This window comes from Phyllobates terribilis, unplaced genomic scaffold (genome assembly GCF_046119375.1).
Source record: "Phyllobates terribilis strain yellow unplaced genomic scaffold, ASM4611937v1 Scaffold_4471__1_contigs__length_60603, whole genome shotgun sequence".
NCBI classification, from domain to species: Eukaryota; Metazoa; Chordata; class Amphibia; order Anura; family Dendrobatidae; genus Phyllobates; species Phyllobates terribilis.
In genome coordinates, this window is record NW_027367222.1 from 21,733 (window position 1) to 44,444 (window position 22,712).

The window sequence follows — 22,712 nt, forward strand, 5'->3', positions numbered from 1 at the left end:
GTGATCTGGGTGTAGTACTGATCACTATACTGACCTCTCACCAGTGATGTATATACAGTGATATCACCGCTCTATATCCTGGTGATCTGGGTGTAGTACTGATCACTATACTGACCTCTCACCAGTGATGTATATACAGTGATATCACCGCTCTATGTCCTGGTGATCTGGGTGTAGCACTGATCACTATACTGACCTCTCACCAGTGATGTATATACAGTGATATCACCGCTCTATGTCCTGGTGATCTGGGTGTAGTACTGATCACTATACTGACCTCTCACCAGTGATGTATATACAGTGATATCACCACTCTATGTCCTGGTGATCTGGGTGTAGCACTGATCACTATACTGACCTCTTACCAGTGATGTATATACAGTGATATCACTGCTCTATATCCTGGTGATCTGGGTGTAGTACTGATCTCTATACTGACCTCTCACCAGTGATGTATATACAGTGATATCACCGCTCTATGTCCTGGTGATCTGGGTGTAGTACTGATCACTATACTGACCTCTCACCAGTGATGTATATACAGTGATATCACCGCTCTATATCCTGGTGATCTGGGTGTAGTACTGATCTCTATACTGACCTCTCACCAGTGATGTATATACAGTGATATCACTGCTCTATATCCTGGTGATCTGGGTGTAGTACTGATCACTATCCTGACCTCTCACCAGTGATGTATATACAGTGATATCACCGCTCTATGTCCTGGTGATCTGGGTGTAGTACTGATCACTATACTGACCTCTCACCAGTGATGTATATACAGTGATATCACTGCTCTATATCCTGGTGATCTGGGTGTAGTACTGATCACTATCCTGACCTCTCACTAGTGATGTATATACAGTGATATCACCGCTCTATATCCTGGTGATCTGGGTGTAGCACTGATCTCTATACTGACCTCTCACCAGTGATGTATATACAGTGATATCACCGCTCTATATCCTGGTGATCTGGGTGTAGTACTGATCTCTATACTGACCTCTCACCAGTGATGTATATACAGTGATATCACCGCTCTATATCCTGGTGATCTGGGTGTAGCACTGATCTCTATACTGACCTCTCACCAGTGATGTATATACAGTGATATCACCGCTCTATATCCTGGTGATCTGGGTGTAGTACTGATCTCTATACTGACCTCTCACCAGTGATGTATATACAGTGATATCACCGCTCTATATCCTGGTGATCTGGGTGTAGCACTGATCTCTATACTGACCTCTCACCAGTGATGTATATACAGTGATATCACCGCTCTATATCCTGGTGATGTGGGTGTAGTACTGATCTCTATACTGACCTCTCACCAGTGATGTATATACAGTGATATCACCGCTCTATATCCTGGTGATCTGGGTGTAGTACTGATCTCTATACTGACCTCTCACCAGTGATGTATATACAGTGATATCACCGCTCTATGTCCTGGTGATCTGGGTATAGTACTGATCTCTATACTGACCTCTCACCAGTGATGTATATACAGTGATATCACCGCTCTATATCCTGGTGATCTGGGTGTAGTACTGATCTCTATACTGACCTCTCACCAGTGATGTATATACAGTGATATCACCGCTCTATATCCTGGTGATCTGGGTGTAGTACTGATCACTATACTGACCTCTCCCCAGTGATGTATATACAGTGATATCACCGCTCTATATCCTGGTGATCTGGGTGTAGTACTGATCTCTATACTGACCTCTCTCCAGTGATGTATATACAGTGATATCACCGCTCTATATCCTGGTGATCTGGGTGTAGTACTGATCTCTATACTGACCTCTCACCAGTGATGTATATACAGTGATATCACCGCTCTATGTCCTGGTGATCTGGGTGTAGTACTGATCACTAAACTGACCTCTCCCCAGTGATGTATATACAGTGATATCACCGCTCTATGTCCTGGTGATCTGGGTGTAGTACTGATCTCTATACTGACCTCTCTCCAGTGATGTATATACAGTGATATCACCGCTCTATATCCTGGTGATCTGGGTGTAGCACTGATCTCTATACTGACCTCTCACCAGTGATGTATATACAGTGATATCACCGCTCTATGTCCTGGTGATCTGGGTGTAGTACTGATCTCTATACTGACCTCTCACCAGTGATGTATATACAGTGATCTCACCGCTCTATATCCTGGTGATCTGGGTGTAGTACTGATCACTATACTGACCTCTCACCAGTGATGTATATACAGTGATATCACCGCTCTATATCCTGGTGATCTGGGTGTAGTACTGATCTCTATACTGACCTCTCCCCAGTGATGTATATACAGTGATATCACCGCTCTATATCCAGGTGATCTGGGTGTAGTACTGATCACTATACTGACCTCTCACCAGTGATGTATATACAGTGATATCACCGCTCTATATCCTGGTGATCTGGGTGTAGTACTGATCACTATACTGACCTCTCCCCAGTGATGTATATACAGTGATATCACCGCTCTATATCCTGGTGATCTGGGTGTAGTACTGATCACTATACTGACCTCTCACCAGTGATGTATATACAGTGATATCACCGCTCTATATCCTGGTGATCTGGGTGTAGTACTGATCACTATACTGACCTCTCACCAGTGATGTATATACAGTGATATCACCGCTCTATATCCTGGTGATCTGGGTGTAGTACTGATCACTATACTGACCTCTCACCAGTGATGTATATACAGTGATATCACCGCTCTATATCCTGGTGATCTGGGTGTAGTACTGATCTCTATACTGACCTCTCCCCAGTGATGTATATACAGTGATATCACCGCTCTATATCCTGGTGATCTGGGTGTAGTACTGATCTCTATACTGACCTCTCACCAGTGATGTATATACAGTGATATCACCGCTCTATGTCCTGGTGGTCTGGGTGTAGTACTGATCACTATACTGACCTCTCACCAGTGATGTATATACAGTGATATCACCGCTCTATATCCTGGTGATCTGGGTGTAGTACTGATCTCTATACTGACCTCTCTCCAGTGATGTATATACAGTGATATCACCGCTCTATATCCTGGTGATCTGGGTGTAGTACTGATCTCTATACTGACCTCTCTCCAGTGATGTATATACAGTGATATCACAGCTCTATATCCTGGTGATCGGGGTGTAGTACTGATCTCTATACTGACCTCTCACCAGTGATATCACCGCTCTATGTCCTGGTGATCTGGGTGTAGTACTGATCTCTATACTGACCTCTCACCAGTGATATCACCGCTCTATATCCTGGTGATCTGGGTGTAGTACTGATCACTATACTGACCTCTCCCCAGTGATGTATATACAGTGATATCACCGCTCTATATCCTGGTGATCTGGGTGTAGTACTGATCACTATACTGACCTCTCACCAGTGATGTATATACAGTGATATCACCGCTCTATATCCTGGTGATCTGGGTGTAGTACTGATCTCTATACTGACCTCTCACCAGTGATGTATATACAGTGATATCACCGCTCTATATCCTGGTGATCTGGGTGTAGTACTGATCTCTATACTGACCTCTCACCAGTGATGTATATACAGTGATATCACCGCTCTATATCCTGGTGATCTGGGTGTAGTACTGATCTCTATACTGACCTCTCACCAGTGATGTATATACAGTGATATCACCGCTCTATATCCTGGTGATCTGGGTGTAGTACTGATCACTATACTGACCTCTCACCAGTGATGTATATACAGTGATATCACCGCTCTATGTCCTGGTGATCTGGGTGTAGTACTGATCTCTATACTGACCTCTCACCAGTGATGTATATACAGTGATATCACCGCTCTATGTCCTGGTGATCTGGGTGTAGTACTGATCTCTATACTGACCTCTCACCAGTGATGTATATACAGTGATATCACCGCTCTATATCCTGGTGATCTGGGTGTAGTACTGATCTCTATACTGACCTCTCACCAGTGATGTATATACAGTGATATCACCGCTCTATGTCCTGGTGATCTGGGTGTAGTACTGATCTCTATACTGACCTCTCACCAGTGATGTATATACAGTGATATCACCGCTCTATGTCCTGGTGATCTTGATGTAGTACTGATCACTATACTGACCTCTCACCAGTGATGTATATACAGTGATATCACCGCTCTATATCCTGGTGATCTGGGTGTAGTACTGATCTCTATACTGACCTCTCTCCAGTGATGTATATACAGTGATATCACCACTCTATATCCTGGTGATCTGGGTCTAGTACTGATCATTGTACTGACCTCTCACCAGTGATGTATATACAGTGATATCACCACTCTATATCCTGGTGATCTGGGTGTAGTACTGATCTCTAAACTGACCTCTCACCAGTGATGTATATACAGTGATATCACCGCTCTATATCCTGGTGATCTGGGTGTAGTACTGATCTCTAAACTGACCTCTCACCAGTGATGTATATACAGTGATATCACCGCTCTATGTCCTGGTGATCTGGGTGTAGTACTGATCTCTATACTGACCTCTCACCAGTGATGTATATACAGTGATATCACCGCTCTATGTCCTGGTGATCTGGGTGTAGTATTGGTCACTATACTGACCTCTCACCAGTGATGTATATACAGTGATATCACCGCTCTATATCCTGGTGATCTGGGTGTAGTACTGATCTCTATACTGACCTCTCACCAGTGATGTATATACAGTGATATCACCGCTCTATATCCTGGTGATCTGGGTGTAGTACTGATCTCTATACTGACCTCTCACCAGTGATGTATATACAGTGATATCACCGCTCTATGTCCTGGTGATCTGGGTGTAGTACTGATCTCTATACTGACCTCTCTCTCTAGTGATGTATATACAGTGATATCACCGCTCTATGTCCTGGTGATCTGGGTGTAGTACTGATCACTCTACTGACCTCTCACCAGTGATGTATATACAGTGATATCACAGCTCTATGTCCTGGTGATCTGGGTGTAGTACTGATCTCTATACTGACCTCTCACCAGTGATGTATATACAGTGATATCACCGCTCTATGTCCTGGTGATCTGGGTGTAGTACTGATCACTATACTGACCTCTCAACAGTGATGTATATACAGTGATATCACCGCTCTATGTCCTGGTGATCTGGGTGTAGTACTGATCACTATACTGACCTCTCACCAGTGATGTATATACAGTGATATCACCGCTCTATATCCTGGTGATCTGGGTGTAGTACTGATCACTATACTGACCTCTCACCAGTGATGTATATACAGTGATATCACCGCTCTAAATCCTGGTGATCGGGGTGTAGTACTGATCTCTATACTGACCTCTCACCAGTGATGTATATACAGTGATATCACTGCTCTATATCCTGGTGATCTGGGTGTAGTACTGATCACTATACTGACCTCTCACCAGTGATGTATATACAGTGATATCACCGCTCTATGTCCTGGTGATCTGGGTGTAGTACTGATCACTATACTGACCTCTCACCAGTGATGTATATACAGTGATATCACCGCTCTATATCCTGGTGATCTGGGTGTAGTACTGATCTCTATACTGACCTCTCACCAGTGATGTATATACAGTGATATCACCGCTCTATATCCTGGTGATCTGGGTGTAGTACTGATCTCTATACTGACCTCTCACCAGTGATGTATATACAGTGATATCACCGCTCTATATCCTGGTGATCTGGGTGTAGTACTGATCACTATACTGACCTCTCACCAGTGATGTATATACAGTGATATCACCGCTCTATATCCTGGTGATCGGGGTGTAGTACTGATCTCTATACTGACCTCTCACCAGTGATGTATATACAGTGATATCACCGCTCTATGTCCTGGTGATCTGGGTGTAGTACTGATCACTATACTGACCTCTCACCAGTGATGTATATACAGTGATATCACCGCTCTATGTCCTGGTGATCTGGGTGTAGTACTGATCACTATACTGACCTCTCACCAGTGATGTATATACAGTGATATCACCGCTCTATGTCCTGGTGATCTGGATGTAGTACTGATCACTATACTGACCTCTCACCAGTGATGTATATACAGTGATATCACCGCTCTATATCCTGGTGATCTGGGTGTAGTACTGATCTCTATACTGACCTCTCACCAGTGATGTATATACAGTGATATCACCGCTCTATATCCTGGTGATCTGGGTGTAGTACTGATCTCTATACTGACCTCTCACCAGTGATGTATATACAGTGATATCACCGCTCTATATCCTGGTGATCTGGGTGTAGTACTGATCACTATACTGACCTCTCACCAGTGATGTATATACAGTGATATCACCGCTCTATGTCCTGGTGATCTGGGTGTAGTACTGATCACTATACTGACCTCTCTCCAGTGATGTATATACAGTGATATCACCGCTCTATATCCTGGTGATCGGGGTGTAGTACTGATCTCTATACTGACCTCTCACCAGTGATGTATATACAGTGATATCACCGCTCTATATCCTGGTGATCTGGGTGTCGTACTGATCTCTATACTGACCTCTCACCTGTGATGTATATACAGTGATATCACCGCTCTATGTCCTGGTGATCTGGGTGTAGTACTGATCACTATACTGACCTCTCCCCAGTGATGTATATACAGTGATATCACTGCTCTATATCCTGGTGATCTGGGTGTAGTACTGTTCTCTATACTGACCTCTCACCAGTGATGTATATACAGTGATATCACCGCTCTATATCCTGGTGATCTGGATGTAGTACTGTTCTCTATACTGACCTCTCACCAGTGATGTATATACAGTGATATCACCGCTCTATATCCTGGTGATCTGGGTGTAGTACTGATCTCTATGCTGACCTCTCACCAGTGATGTATATACAGTGATATCACCGCTCTATGTCCTGGTGATCTGGGTGTAGTACTGATCTCTATACTGAACTCTCTCCAGTGATGTATATACAGTGATATCACCGCTCTATATCCTGGTGATCTGGGTGTAGTACTGATCACTATACTGACCTCTCACCAGTGATGTATATACAGTGATATCACCGCCCTATATCCTGGTGATCTGGGTGTAGTACTGATCTCTATACTGACCTCTCACCAGTGATGTATATACAGTGATATCACCGCTCTATATCCTGGTGATCTGGGTGTAGTACTGATCTCTAAACTGACCTCTCACCAGTGATGTATATACAGTGATATCACCGCTCTATGTCCTGGTGATCTGGGTGTAGTACTGATCACTATACTGACCTCTCACCAGTGATGTATATACAGTGATATCACCGCTCTATATCCTGGTGATCTGGGTGTAGTACTGATCTCTATACTGACCTCTCACCAGTGATGTATATACAGTGATATCACCGCTCTATATCCTGGTGATCTGGGTGTAGTACTGATCACTATACTGACCTCTCACCAGTGATGTATATACAGTGATATCACCGCTCTATGTCCTGGTGATCTGGGTGTAGTACTGATCACTATACTGACCACTCACCAGTGATGTATATACAGTGATATCACCGCTCTATGTCCTGGTGATCTGGGTGTAGTACTGATCACTATACTGACCTCTCACCAGTGATGTATATACAGTGATATCACCGCTCTATGTCCTGGTGATCTGGGTGTAGTACTGATCACTATACTGACCTCTCACCAGTGATGTATATACAGTGATATCACCGCTCTATATCCTGGTGATCTGGGTGTAGTACTGATCTCTATACTGACCTCTCACCAGTGATGTATATACAGTGATATCACCGCTCTATATCCTGGTGATCTGGGTGTAGTACTGATCATTGTACTGACCTCTCATCAGTGATGTATATACAGTGATATCACCACTCTATATCCTGGTGATCTGGGTGTAGTACTGATCTCTATACTGACCTCTCTCCAGTGATGTATATACAGTGATATCACCACTCTATATCCTGGTGATCTGGGTGTAGTACTGATCTCTATACTGACCTCTCTCCAGTGATGTATATACAGTGATATCACCGCTCTATATCCTGGTGATCTGGCTGTAGTACTGATCTCTATACTGACCTCTCACCAGTGATGTATATACAGTGATATCACCGCTCTATATCCTGGTGATCTGGGTGTAGTACTGATCTCTATACTGACCTCTCACCAGTGATGTATATACAGTGATATCACCGCTCTATATCCTGGTGATCTGGGTGTAGTACTGATCTCTATACTGACCTCTCAGCAGTGATGTATATACAGTGATATCACCGCTCTATGTCCTGGTGATCTGGGTGTAGTACTGATCTCTATAGTGACCTCTCACCAGTGATGTATATACAGTGATATCACCGCTCTATATCCTGGTGATCTGGGTGTAGTACTGATCACTATACTGACCTCTCACCAGTGATGTATATACAGTGATATCACCGCTCTATATCCTGGTGATCTGGGTGTAGTACTGATCTCTATACTGACCTCTCTCCAGTGATGTATATACAGTGATATCACCGCTCTATATCCTGGTGATCTGGGTGTAGTACTGATCTCTATACTGACCTCTCTCCAGTGATGTATATACAGTGATATCACAGCTCTATATCCTGGTGATCGGGGTGTAGTACTGATCTCTATACTGACCTCTCACCAGTGATATCACCGCTCTATGTCCTGGTGATCTGGGTGTAGTACTGATCTCTATACTGACCTCTCACCAGTGATATCACCGCTCTATATCCTGGTGATCTGGGTGTAGTACTGATCACTATACTGACCTCTCCCCAGTGATGTATATACAGTGATATCACCGCTCTATATCCTGGTGATCTGGGTGTAGTACTGATCACTATACTGACCTCTCACCAGTGATGTATATACAGTGATATCACCGCTCTATATCCTGGTGATCTGGGTGTAGTACTGATCTCTATACTGACCTCTCACCAGTGATGTATATACAGTGATATCACCGCTCTATATCCTGGTGATCTGGGTGTAGTACTGATCTCTATACTGACCTCTCACCAGTGATGTATATACAGTGATATCACCGCTCTATATCCTGGTGATCTGGGTGTAGTACTGATCTCTATACTGACCTCTCACCAGTGATGTATATACAGTGATATCACCGCTCTATATCCTGGTGATCTGGGTGTAGTACTGATCACTATACTGACCTCTCACCAGTGATGTATATACAGTGATATCACCGCTCTATGTCCTGGTGATCTGGGTGTAGTACTGATCTCTATACTGACCTCTCACCAGTGATGTATATACAGTGATATCACCGCTCTATGTCCTGGTGATCTGGGTGTAGTACTGATCTCTATACTGACCTCTCACCAGTGATGTATATACAGTGATATCACCGCTCTATATCCTGGTGATCTGGGTGTAGTACTGATCTCTATACTGACCTCTCACCAGTGATGTATATACAGTGATATCACCGCTCTATGTCCTGGTGATCTGGGTGTAGTACTGATCTCTATACTGACCTCTCACCAGTGATGTATATACAGTGATATCACCGCTCTATGTCCTGGTGATCTTGATGTAGTACTGATCACTATACTGACCTCTCACCAGTGATGTATATACAGTGATATCACCGCTCTATATCCTGGTGATCTGGGTGTAGTACTGATCTCTATACTGACCTCTCTCCAGTGATGTATATACAGTGATATCACCACTCTATATCCTGGTGATCTGGGTCTAGTACTGATCATTGTACTGACCTCTCACCAGTGATGTATATACAGTGATATCACCACTCTATATCCTGGTGATCTGGGTGTAGTACTGATCTCTAAACTGACCTCTCACCAGTGATGTATATACAGTGATATCACCGCTCTATATCCTGGTGATCTGGGTGTAGTACTGATCTCTAAACTGACCTCTCACCAGTGATGTATATACAGTGATATCACCGCTCTATGTCCTGGTGATCTGGGTGTAGTACTGATCTCTATACTGACCTCTCACCAGTGATGTATATACAGTGATATCACCGCTCTATGTCCTGGTGATCTGGGTGTAGTATTGGTCACTATACTGACCTCTCACCAGTGATGTATATACAGTGATATCACCGCTCTATATCCTGGTGATCTGGGTGTAGTACTGATCTCTATACTGACCTCTCACCAGTGATGTATATACAGTGATATCACCGCTCTATATCCTGGTGATCTGGGTGTAGTACTGATCTCTATACTGACCTCTCACCAGTGATGTATATACAGTGATATCACCGCTCTATGTCCTGGTGATCTGGGTGTAGTACTGATCTCTATACTGACCTCTCTCTCTAGTGATGTATATACAGTGATATCACCGCTCTATGTCCTGGTGATCTGGGTGTAGTACTGATCACTCTACTGACCTCTCACCAGTGATGTATATACAGTGATATCACAGCTCTATGTCCTGGTGATCTGGGTGTAGTACTGATCTCTATACTGACCTCTCACCAGTGATGTATATACAGTGATATCACCGCTCTATGTCCTGGTGATCTGGGTGTAGTACTGATCACTATACTGACCTCTCAACAGTGATGTATATACAGTGATATCACCGCTCTATGTCCTGGTGATCTGGGTGTAGTACTGATCACTATACTGACCTCTCACCAGTGATGTATATACAGTGATATCACCGCTCTATATCCTGGTGATCTGGGTGTAGTACTGATCACTATACTGACCTCTCACCAGTGATGTATATACAGTGATATCACCGCTCTAAATCCTGGTGATCGGGGTGTAGTACTGATCTCTATACTGACCTCTCACCAGTGATGTATATACAGTGATATCACTGCTCTATATCCTGGTGATCTGGGTGTAGTACTGATCACTATACTGACCTCTCACCAGTGATGTATATACAGTGATATCACCGCTCTATGTCCTGGTGATCTGGGTGTAGTACTGATCACTATACTGACCTCTCACCAGTGATGTATATACAGTGATATCACCGCTCTATATCCTGGTGATCTGGGTGTAGTACTGATCTCTATACTGACCTCTCACCAGTGATGTATATACAGTGATATCACCGCTCTATATCCTGGTGATCTGGGTGTAGTACTGATCTCTATACTGACCTCTCACCAGTGATGTATATACAGTGATATCACCGCTCTATATCCTGGTGATCTGGGTGTAGTACTGATCACTATACTGACCTCTCACCAGTGATGTATATACAGTGATATCACCGCTCTATATCCTGGTGATCGGGGTGTAGTACTGATCTCTATACTGACCTCTCACCAGTGATGTATATACAGTGATATCACCGCTCTATGTCCTGGTGATCTGGGTGTAGTACTGATCACTATACTGACCTCTCACCAGTGATGTATATACAGTGATATCACCGCTCTATGTCCTGGTGATCTGGGTGTAGTACTGATCACTATACTGACCTCTCACCAGTGATGTATATACAGTGATATCACCGCTCTATGTCCTGGTGATCTGGATGTAGTACTGATCACTATACTGACCTCTCACCAGTGATGTATATACAGTGATATCACCGCTCTATATCCTGGTGATCTGGGTGTAGTACTGATCTCTATACTGACCTCTCACCAGTGATGTATATACAGTGATATCACCGCTCTATATCCTGGTGATCTGGGTGTAGTACTGATCTCTATACTGACCTCTCACCAGTGATGTATATACAGTGATATCACCGCTCTATATCCTGGTGATCTGGGTGTAGTACTGATCACTATACTGACCTCTCACCAGTGATGTATATACAGTGATATCACCGCTCTATGTCCTGGTGATCTGGGTGTAGTACTGATCACTATACTGACCTCTCTCCAGTGATGTATATACAGTGATATCACCGCTCTATATCCTGGTGATCGGGGTGTAGTACTGATCTCTATACTGACCTCTCACCAGTGATGTATATACAGTGATATCACCGCTCTATATCCTGGTGATCTGGGTGTCGTACTGATCTCTATACTGACCTCTCACCTGTGATGTATATACAGTGATATCACCGCTCTATGTCCTGGTGATCTGGGTGTAGTACTGATCACTATACTGACCTCTCCCCAGTGATGTATATACAGTGATATCACTGCTCTATATCCTGGTGATCTGGGTGTAGTACTGTTCTCTATACTGACCTCTCACCAGTGATGTATATACAGTGATATCACCGCTCTATATCCTGGTGATCTGGATGTAGTACTGTTCTCTATACTGACCTCTCACCAGTGATGTATATACAGTGATATCACCGCTCTATATCCTGGTGATCTGGGTGTAGTACTGATCTCTATGCTGACCTCTCACCAGTGATGTATATACAGTGATATCACCGCTCTATGTCCTGGTGATCTGGGTGTAGTACTGATCTCTATACTGAACTCTCTCCAGTGATGTATATACAGTGATATCACCGCTCTATATCCTGGTGATCTGGGTGTAGTACTGATCACTATACTGACCTCTCACCAGTGATGTATATACAGTGATATCACCGCCCTATATCCTGGTGATCTGGGTGTAGTACTGATCTCTATACTGACCTCTCACCAGTGATGTATATACAGTGATATCACCGCTCTATATCCTGGTGATCTGGGTGTAGTACTGATCTCTAAACTGACCTCTCACCAGTGATGTATATACAGTGATATCACCGCTCTATGTCCTGGTGATCTGGGTGTAGTACTGATCACTATACTGACCTCTCACCAGTGATGTATATACAGTGATATCACCGCTCTATATCCTGGTGATCTGGGTGTAGTACTGATCTCTATACTGACCTCTCACCAGTGATGTATATACAGTGATATCACCGCTCTATATCCTGGTGATCTGGGTGTAGTACTGATCACTATACTGACCTCTCACCAGTGATGTATATACAGTGATATCACCGCTCTATGTCCTGGTGATCTGGGTGTAGTACTGATCACTATACTGACCACTCACCAGTGATGTATATACAGTGATATCACCGCTCTATGTCCTGGTGATCTGGGTGTAGTACTGATCACTATACTGACCTCTCACCAGTGATGTATATACAGTGATATCACCGCTCTATGTCCTGGTGATCTGGGTGTAGTACTGATCACTATACTGACCTCTCACCAGTGATGTATATACAGTGATATCACCGCTCTATATCCTGGTGATCTGGGTGTAGTACTGATCTCTATACTGACCTCTCACCAGTGATGTATATACAGTGATATCACCGCTCTATATCCTGGTGATCTGGGTGTAGTACTGATCATTGTACTGACCTCTCATCAGTGATGTATATACAGTGATATCACCACTCTATATCCTGGTGATCTGGGTGTAGTACTGATCTCTATACTGACCTCTCTCCAGTGATGTATATACAGTGATATCACCACTCTATATCCTGGTGATCTGGGTGTAGTACTGATCTCTATACTGACCTCTCTCCAGTGATGTATATACAGTGATATCACCGCTCTATATCCTGGTGATCTGGCTGTAGTACTGATCTCTATACTGACCTCTCACCAGTGATGTATATACAGTGATATCACCGCTCTATATCCTGGTGATCTGGGTGTAGTACTGATCTCTATACTGACCTCTCACCAGTGATGTATATACAGTGATATCACCGCTCTATATCCTGGTGATCTGGGTGTAGTACTGATCTCTATACTGACCTCTCAGCAGTGATGTATATACAGTGATATCACCGCTCTATGTCCTGGTGATCTGGGTGTAGTACTGATCTCTATAGTGACCTCTCACCAGTGATGTATATACAGTGATATCACCGCTCTATGTCCTGGTGATCTGGGTGTAGTACTGATCACTATACTGACCTCTCACCAGTGATGTATATACAGTGATATCACCGCTCTATATCCTGGTGATCTGGGTGTAGTACTGATCTCTATACTGACCTCTCACCAGTGATGTATATACAGTGATATCACCGCTCTATATCCTGGTGATCTGGGTGTAGTACTGATCACTATACTGACCTCTCACCAGTGATGTATATACAGTGATATCACCGCTCTATATCCTGGTGATCTGGGTGTAGTACTGATCACTATACTGACCTCTCCCCAGTGATGTATATACAGTGATATCACCGCTCTATGTCCTGGTGATCTGGGTGTAGTACTGATCACTATACTGACCTCTCCCCAGTGATGTATATACAGTGATATCACCGCTCTATATCCTGGTGATCTGGGTGTAGTACTGATCTCTATACTGACCTCTCACCAGTGATGTATATACAGTGATATCACCGCTCTATGTCCTGGTGATCTGGGTGTAGTACTGATCACTATACTGACCTCTCACCAGTGATGTATATACAGTGATATCACCGCTCTATATCCTGGTGATCTGGGTGTAGTACTGATCACTATACTGACCTCTCTCCAGTGATGTATATACAGTGATATCACTGCTCTATGTCCTGGTGATCTGGGTGTAGTACTGATCACTATACTGACCTCTCACCAGTGATGTATATACAGTGATATCACCGCTCTATATCCTGGTGATCTGGGTGTAGTACTGATCTCTATACTGACCTCTCCCCAGTGATGTATATACAGTGATATCACCGCTCTATATCCTGGTGATCTGGGTGTAGTACTGATCTCTATACTGACCTCTCACCAGTGATGTATATACAGTGATATCACCGCTCTATATCCTGGTGATCTGGGTGTAGTACTGATCACTATACTGACCTCTCCCCAGTGATGTATATACAGTGATATCACCGCTCTATGTCCTGGTGATCTGGGTGTAGTACTGATCTCTATACTGACCTCTCTCAAGTGATGTATATACAGTGATATCACCGCTCTATATCCTGGTGATCTGGGTATAGTACTGATCACTATACTGACCTCTCACCAGTGATGTATATACAGTGATATCACCGCTCTATATCCTGGTGATCTGGGTGTAGTACTGATCTCTATACTGACCTCTCACCAGTGATGTATATACAGTGATATCACCGCTCTATATCCTGGTGATCTGGGTGTAGTACTGATCACTATACTGACCTCTCTCCAGTGATGTATATACAGTGATATCACTGCTCTATGTCCTGGTGATCTGGGTGTAGTACTGATCTCTATACTGACCTCTCCCCAGTGATATATATACAGTGATATCACCGCTCTATATCCTGGTGATCTGGGTGTAGTACTGATCTCTATACTGACCTCTCACCAGTGATGTATATACAGTGATATCACCGCTCTATATCCTGGTGATCTGGGTGTAGTACTGATCACTATACTGACCTCTCACCAGTGATGTATATACAGTGATATCACCGCTCTATGTCCTGGTGATCTGGGTGTAGTACTGATCTCTATACTGACCTCTCACCAGTGATGTATATACAGTGATATCACCGCTCTATATCCTGGTGATCTGGGTGTAGTACTGATCACTATACTGACCTCTCTCCAGTGATGTATATACAGTGATATCACAGCTCTATGTTCTGGTGATCTGGGTGTAGTACTGATCTCTATACTGACCTCTCACCAGTGATGTATATACAGTGATATCACTGCTCTATATCCTGGTGATCTGGGTGTAGTACTGATCACTATACTGACCTCTCACCAGTGATGTATATACAGTGATATCACCGCTCTATGTCCTGGTGATCTGGGTGTAGTACTGATCACTATACTGACCTCTCACCAGTGATGTATATACAGTGATATCACAGCTCTATGTTCTGGTGATCTGGGTGTAGTACTGATCTCTATACTGACCTCTCACCAGTGATGTATATACAGTGATATCACTGCTCTATATCCTGGTGATCTGGGTGTAGTACTGATCACTATACTGACCTCTCACCAGTGATGTATATACAGTGATATCACCGCTCTATGTCCTGGTGATCTGGGTGTAGTACTGATCACTATACTGACCTCTCTCCAGTGATGTATATACAGTGATATCACAGCTCTATGTTCTGGTGATCTGGGTGTAGTACTGATCTCTATACTGACCTCTCACCAGTGATGTATATACAGTGATATCACTGCTCTATATCCTGGTGATCTGGGTGTAGTACTGATCACTATACTGACCTCTCACCAGTGATGTATATACAGTGATATCACCGCTCTATGTCCTGGTGATCTGGGTGTAGTACTGATCACTATACTGACCTCTCACCAGTGATGTATATACAGTGATATCACCGCTCTATATCCTGGTGATCTGGGTGTAGTACTGATCTCTATACTGACCTCTCACCAGTGATGTATATACAGTGATATCACCGCTCTATATCCTGGTGATCTGGGTGTAGTACTGATCACTATACTGACCTCTCACCAGTGATGTATATACAGTGATATCACCGCTCTATATCCTGGTGATCTGGGTGTAGTACTGATCACTATACTGACCTCTCCCCAGTGATGTATATACAGTGATATCACCGCTCTATGTCCTGGTGATCTGGGTGTAGTACTGATCACTATACTGACCTCTCCCCAGTGATGTATATACAGTGATATCACCGCTCTATATCCTGGTGATCTGGGTGTAGTACTGATCTCTATACTGACCTCTCACCAGTGATGTATATACAGTGATATCACCGCTCTATGTCCTGGTGATCTGGGTGTAGTACTGATCACTATACTGACCTCTCACCAGTGATGTATATACAGTGATATCACCGCTCTATATCCTGGTGATCTGGGTGTAGTACTGATCTCTATACTGACCTCTCACCAGTGATGTATATACAGTGATATCACCGCTCTATATCCTGGTGATCTGGGTGTAGTACTGATCACTATACTGACCTCTCCCCAGTGATGTATATACAGTGATATCACCGCTCTATGTCCTGGTGATCTGGGTGTAGTACTGATCACTATACTGACCTCTCCCCAGTGATGTATATACAGTGATATCACCGCTCTATGTCCTGGTGATCTGGGTGTAGTACTGATCACTATACTGACCTCTCACCAGTGATGTATATACAGTGATATCACCGCTCTATATCCTGGTGATCTGGGTGTAGTACTGATCTCTATACTGACCTCTCTCCAGTGATGTATATACAGTGATATCACTGCTCTATGTCCTGGTGATCTGGGTGTAGTACTGATCACTATACTGACCTCTCACCAGTGATGTATATACAGTGATATCACCGCTCTATATCCTGGTGATATGGGTGTAGTACTGATCTCTATACTGACCTCTCCCCAGTGATGTATATACAGTGATATCACCGCTCTATATCCTGGTGATCTGGGTGTAGTACTGATCTCTATACTGACCTCTCACCAGTGATGTATATACAGTGATATCACCGCTCTATATCCTGGTGATCTGGGTGTAGTACTGATCACTATACTGACCTCTCCCCAGTGATGTATATACAGTGATATCACCGCTCTATATCCTGGTGATCTGGGTGTAGTACTGATCTCTATACTGACCTCTCACCAGTGATGTATATACAGTGATATCACCGCTCTATATCCTGGTGATCTGGGTGTAGTACTGATCACTATACTGACCTCTCACCAGTGATGTATATACAGTGATATCACCGCTCTATGTCCTGGTGATCTGGGTGTAGTACTGATCTCTATACTGACCTCTCTCAAGTGATGTATATACAGTGATATCACCGCTCTATATCCTGGTGATCTGGGTATAGTACTGATCTCTATACTGACCTCTCACCAGTGATGTATATACAGTGATATCACCGCTCTATATCCTGGTGATCTGGGTGTAGTACTGATCACTATACTGACCTCTCTCCAGTGATGTATATACAGTGATATCACCGCTCTATGTCCTGGTGATCTGGGTGTAGTACTGATCTCTATACTGACCTCTCCCCAGTGATATATATACAGTGATATCACCGCTCTATATCCTGGTGATCTGGGTGTAGTACTGATCTCTATACTGACCTCTCACCAGTGATGTATATACAGTGATATCACCGCTCTATATCCTGGTGATCTGGGTGTAGTACTGATCTCTATACTGACCTCTCCCCAGTGATATATATACAGTGATATCACCGCTCTATATCCTGGTGATCTGGGTGTAGTACTGATCTCTATACTGACCTCTCACCAGTGATGTATATACAGTGATATCACCGCTCTATGTCCTGGTGATCTGGGGTGACTTCTCGCCGGTGATATATATATATATATATATATATATATACAGTGCTACATCTTACATAAATCATCCAGGCCTTGTAGCGATCTTTGAGGTTGAACAGGACGGCCGGCTCGTGCAGGTGTGTGAGCATCGCCATGTCTTCGATTTTATCAAACTTGAGTGGGTTCATAGGGAAGACATTCTCCGGCTTCACTGTGACGGTCTGAAATGTGAAAAATCAAGGGACCCCGTAAGTTCTGACGCTGCCCAACAACCCTGGATTTGTTCTTTCACCACCAGATTGCCCACGCACTGCTTTATGTAATGTTATATTGTATGCTGCGGTGGCTCCCCCAGTGGTAACAGTTGGTACTCCACCCCCGCAATTATCTAATGTCAACACAGAAATAATGTAATAGATGAGACAGGTGACGTAAAGCAGAGCTATTACTATGGGAGATAGATAAACAGTTCTGGCTGTAAATATTTTAGCAGTTCAAAGATAAGGACTGTGAAGGTTTTATTGTCCTGTGACTGAGGTCTGGTCCAGGGTTGTGATAATCCCCCGCAGCTCTGAGGATCACATTTCTATATCAACTAAGGAATGTGGTCCTCAGAAATGCGGGGTCATCACAACCCTGCACCACCGGACAATAAAACCTTCACAGTCCTTATCTTTGAACTGCTAAAATATTTACAGCCAGAACTGTTTATCTATCTCCCATAGTAATAGCTCTGCTTTACGTCACCTGTCTCATCTATTGCATTATTTCTGTATCCTTTTGTGTATAAACATGTGACTCTTCAGATGTTGAGTTATACTATGCCCGATGAAGAGACCTGAGTAGTCTCGAAAGATTGCAACTTGTTACCTTTTAATGGCTAACTGAAAAGATGGTATCAACCACTGAGGACTCTCAAATCTAAATATTTTGCCGAATTACAGGGATTCCCAATGTGAAGCCTCTGCCGGCATAGATCTTACCCGTCCATCCTCTGTGTCCACCGTTGTCTTTCCGGCCTCTGAACTCTTGATTTTCCCCTTGATGTATTCGATGGTTGGGTCGGTAACGAAGCAGAAGGTTTTGGCATCGAAGGGTTGATTCTGTGCCTCGGTCCTTTCCTTTTCAGTTTTCCTTAGGAAAGGCGCGGCCACGCCGAACGCCAGCATCTCCTGGTCACTACTCATGGCTGCAGCTAGCGGAGCAGAAAGTGGAAATGTTTCGCCTCCCTCTTTTCTTGGGCAATGTGCACACAGAATCTTTTTGCTGAGTTTTTGGAGCAGAAACTCCAACTTACGGCTCAATTTTTGCTCCAAAAACTCCCCCAAAAAATCTGTGTGCACTTATTTTTTCAGTATGTACACTGTTAAGTTTTCAGAACAGAAACTTTGAGTTTTAAGATTTGGAAAATTTCCACATAGTGGTTATATGAACACGCAGTTTTTGGAGCACAAAATCACCAAATCTTCCTAAAAAAAAAAATGCAAAACTCCTCAAAAAATGTAGGTTTCTGCTCAGTATCCTAAAAAAAAAAAAAGTTAGCAAATTGTCAGTTCCCGTTGTAAAAACTGCGTGAAAAAAACTGTGTGCAGCCAGCCTTCGAGTGTTGGCACATTCCAATCCTTTTTTGTTGTGTTTTCCAGAGCAGACACTGGCTATGTGCACGCACACGTTTTTTTGGAATTTTTGAAGCAGAAACTCTCTAAAAAGCAAAATTCCTCAAAAACTTGCAATTTTTGCTCAGTTTCCTCTAAAAAGAAAAAATGGAGGAAAAATTTCGGAATAAGGGGTTAAACAGCAGGGATCGTCGCTCGCCGTATAACACAGCCGCCACCTGCTCCTGAGCCCACCCTATGGACATGTGCACCCAATAGCTATCGTATATATGAACGGCGGATGTTGGGAAGGGGTTAAAGATGTATGGCCACTTTTAGAGCACACATGTGCCTTGTAGGGATGACTCAGGGGCCGATCACAGGATGAGAAGAACAGGAGCCGAACTTGAAGTCTTCATCATGACTCCAGAATGTGTCCGCAGTATTTACAAGGTTCTCGTAAGACCGGAGGGGCTATTTCAGTGCTGGAGACCTCATCCTCCAAAATCAGCAGCGCAAATCTAGGAGTCGCATCAACCGCCCACTTAAGAGGTGTACTGGTGACAGGTGTACTGCCCTGAAAATGATATTTAAAGGGGAAGTTCCTAAAAATAAAAATTCTTACCTATTCAGTCCAGCCACCAACTGATAAGGAGCAATGAAGATCTGAGGGGTCAGAACAAAGGTTACGTTACCCACCTGGAAGGGATCGGCTGGTAATTGCCATAACATAATAGTATAATAATGTCATATATAAGAATGTAACGTGATACATAGGATAATAAACTATTAGAATATACATATATTTGTGTTGAGCCATGATTCGCGCTGCCCCGATCCAGCGTCCGGTCCTTCCATAGCAGTCTTCACATCTTGCCCTCACTAGGCCCCGTGGCGTCGAGGGGGTGATGATGTCGTGGGGGGGGGGGTGTGATGGGGGTCATGATGTCGTGGTGGGGTGGTGTGATGGGGGTCATGATGTCGTGGTGGGGTGGTGTGATGGGGGTCATGATGTCGTGCGATGCCTGGCACTATGTGACGTAAAATAAGAAAGCGCCCAGGACGCCGGGCGCAGAAGTGAAGAGCAGAGCAGGAAACAACTGGACGCCAGACCGGGGCAGCGCAGATCTCTTCGGTCAACTCTAAAGTGTTTTACCATAAAACGTAAAAAATACTGTAATATAAAACCTGATGTGAAACATAAAACACAACGATAATCACATAAAACATAACACAACATAGAGGCAGATATATAATACAACACAACAATATAAAACCTGATGTGAAACATAAAACACAACGATAATCACATAAAACATAACACAACATAGAGGCAGATATATAACACAACACAACAATATAATACAAGATACAACGAAATATAAAACCTGATGTGAAACATAAAACACAACGATATCACATAAAACATAACACAACATAGAAGCAGATATATAATACAACACAACAATATAAAACCTGATGTGAAACATAAAACACAACGATAATCACATAAAACATAACACAACATAGAAGCAGATATATAATACAACACAACAATATAAAACCTGATGTGAAACATAAAACACAACGATAATCACATAAAACATAACACAACATAGAGGCAGATATATAATACAACACAACAATATAAAACCTGATGTGAAACATAAAACACAACGATAATCACATAAAACATAACACAACATAGAGGCAGATATATAACACAACACAACAATATAATACAAGATACAACGAAATATAAAACCTGATGTGAAACATAAAACACAACGATATCACATAAAACATAACACAACATAGAAGCAGATATATAATACAACACAACAATATAAAACCTGATGTGAAACATAAAACACAACGATAATCACATAAAACATAACACAACATAGAAGCAGATATATAATACAACACAACAATATAAAACCTGATGTGAAACATAAAACACAACGATAATCACATAAAACATAACACAACATAGAGGCAGATATATAACACAACACAACAATATAAAACCTGATGTGAAACATAAAACACAACGATAATCACATAAAACATAACACAACATAGAGGCAGATATATAACACAACACAACAATATAAAACCTGATGTGAAACATAAAACACAACGATAATCACATAAAACATAACACAACATAGAGGCAGATATATAACACAACACAACAATATAAAACCTGATGTGAAACATAAAACACAACGATAATCACATAAAACATAACACAACATAGAGGCAGATATATAACACAACACAACAATATAAAACCTGATGTGAAACATAAAACACAACGATAATCACATAAAACATAACTGAATACAACACAACATAGAAGCAGATATATAATACAACACAACAATAAAATACAAGATACAACGAAATATAAAACCTGATGGCTGCAGTGCATTCTGGGAATTGTAGTTGACCAGCAGCCCCAGGTCACCGATGTAATAATATAATATAACATGCTGGCCCCCTCCCGGCCCGGGACACTTGATCAGGATAAGGACTTACTGATGGCAGATCCTCGAGGAGCCCTGCGGGTGAGGAGCACTGAGCTTTATAAAGTGTTTAGCTAATCCCTACTGTTTATCCCTCCTCTATAATTGGACGCCCCTCCGAACGGAGGATGATTTTTTTTTTCGTTGGCTTTACAATGTATATATAGCAATGATGTCGCTTTCTCGATTTTCTTTTCACTTAAGAATTTGGCGAAGGTGAGAAGTCACGACCCCTGGGTCTTAATAATAGGATTATCACCAAGAGGCTGCCTCCTCCACGGCGCCCCCTGATGGACACAGCATGAGATGCTGCCCAGTGCAGGACCAGAAAAGACGA

The 22,712-nt window shown here is 43.0% G+C and overlaps 1 protein-coding gene across 1 annotated transcript; it reads right to left on the minus strand.

The window, feature by feature from the left end:
* Positions 1–18,326: 18,326 nt before the first annotated feature.
* On the minus strand, positions 18,327–22,505 carry LOC141249295 (myosin-3-like; the record flags this gene model as incomplete). The annotated part of the gene is made up of 4 exons (XM_073669583.1): positions 22,389–22,505; positions 20,470–20,510; positions 19,233–19,444; positions 18,327–18,470 (listed from the first exon to the last, which is right to left on the minus strand). Coding segments are annotated over exons 3-4 (348 nt in total), but the record flags the coding sequence as incomplete, so codon positions are not given.
* Positions 22,506–22,712: the final 207 nt, after the last annotated feature.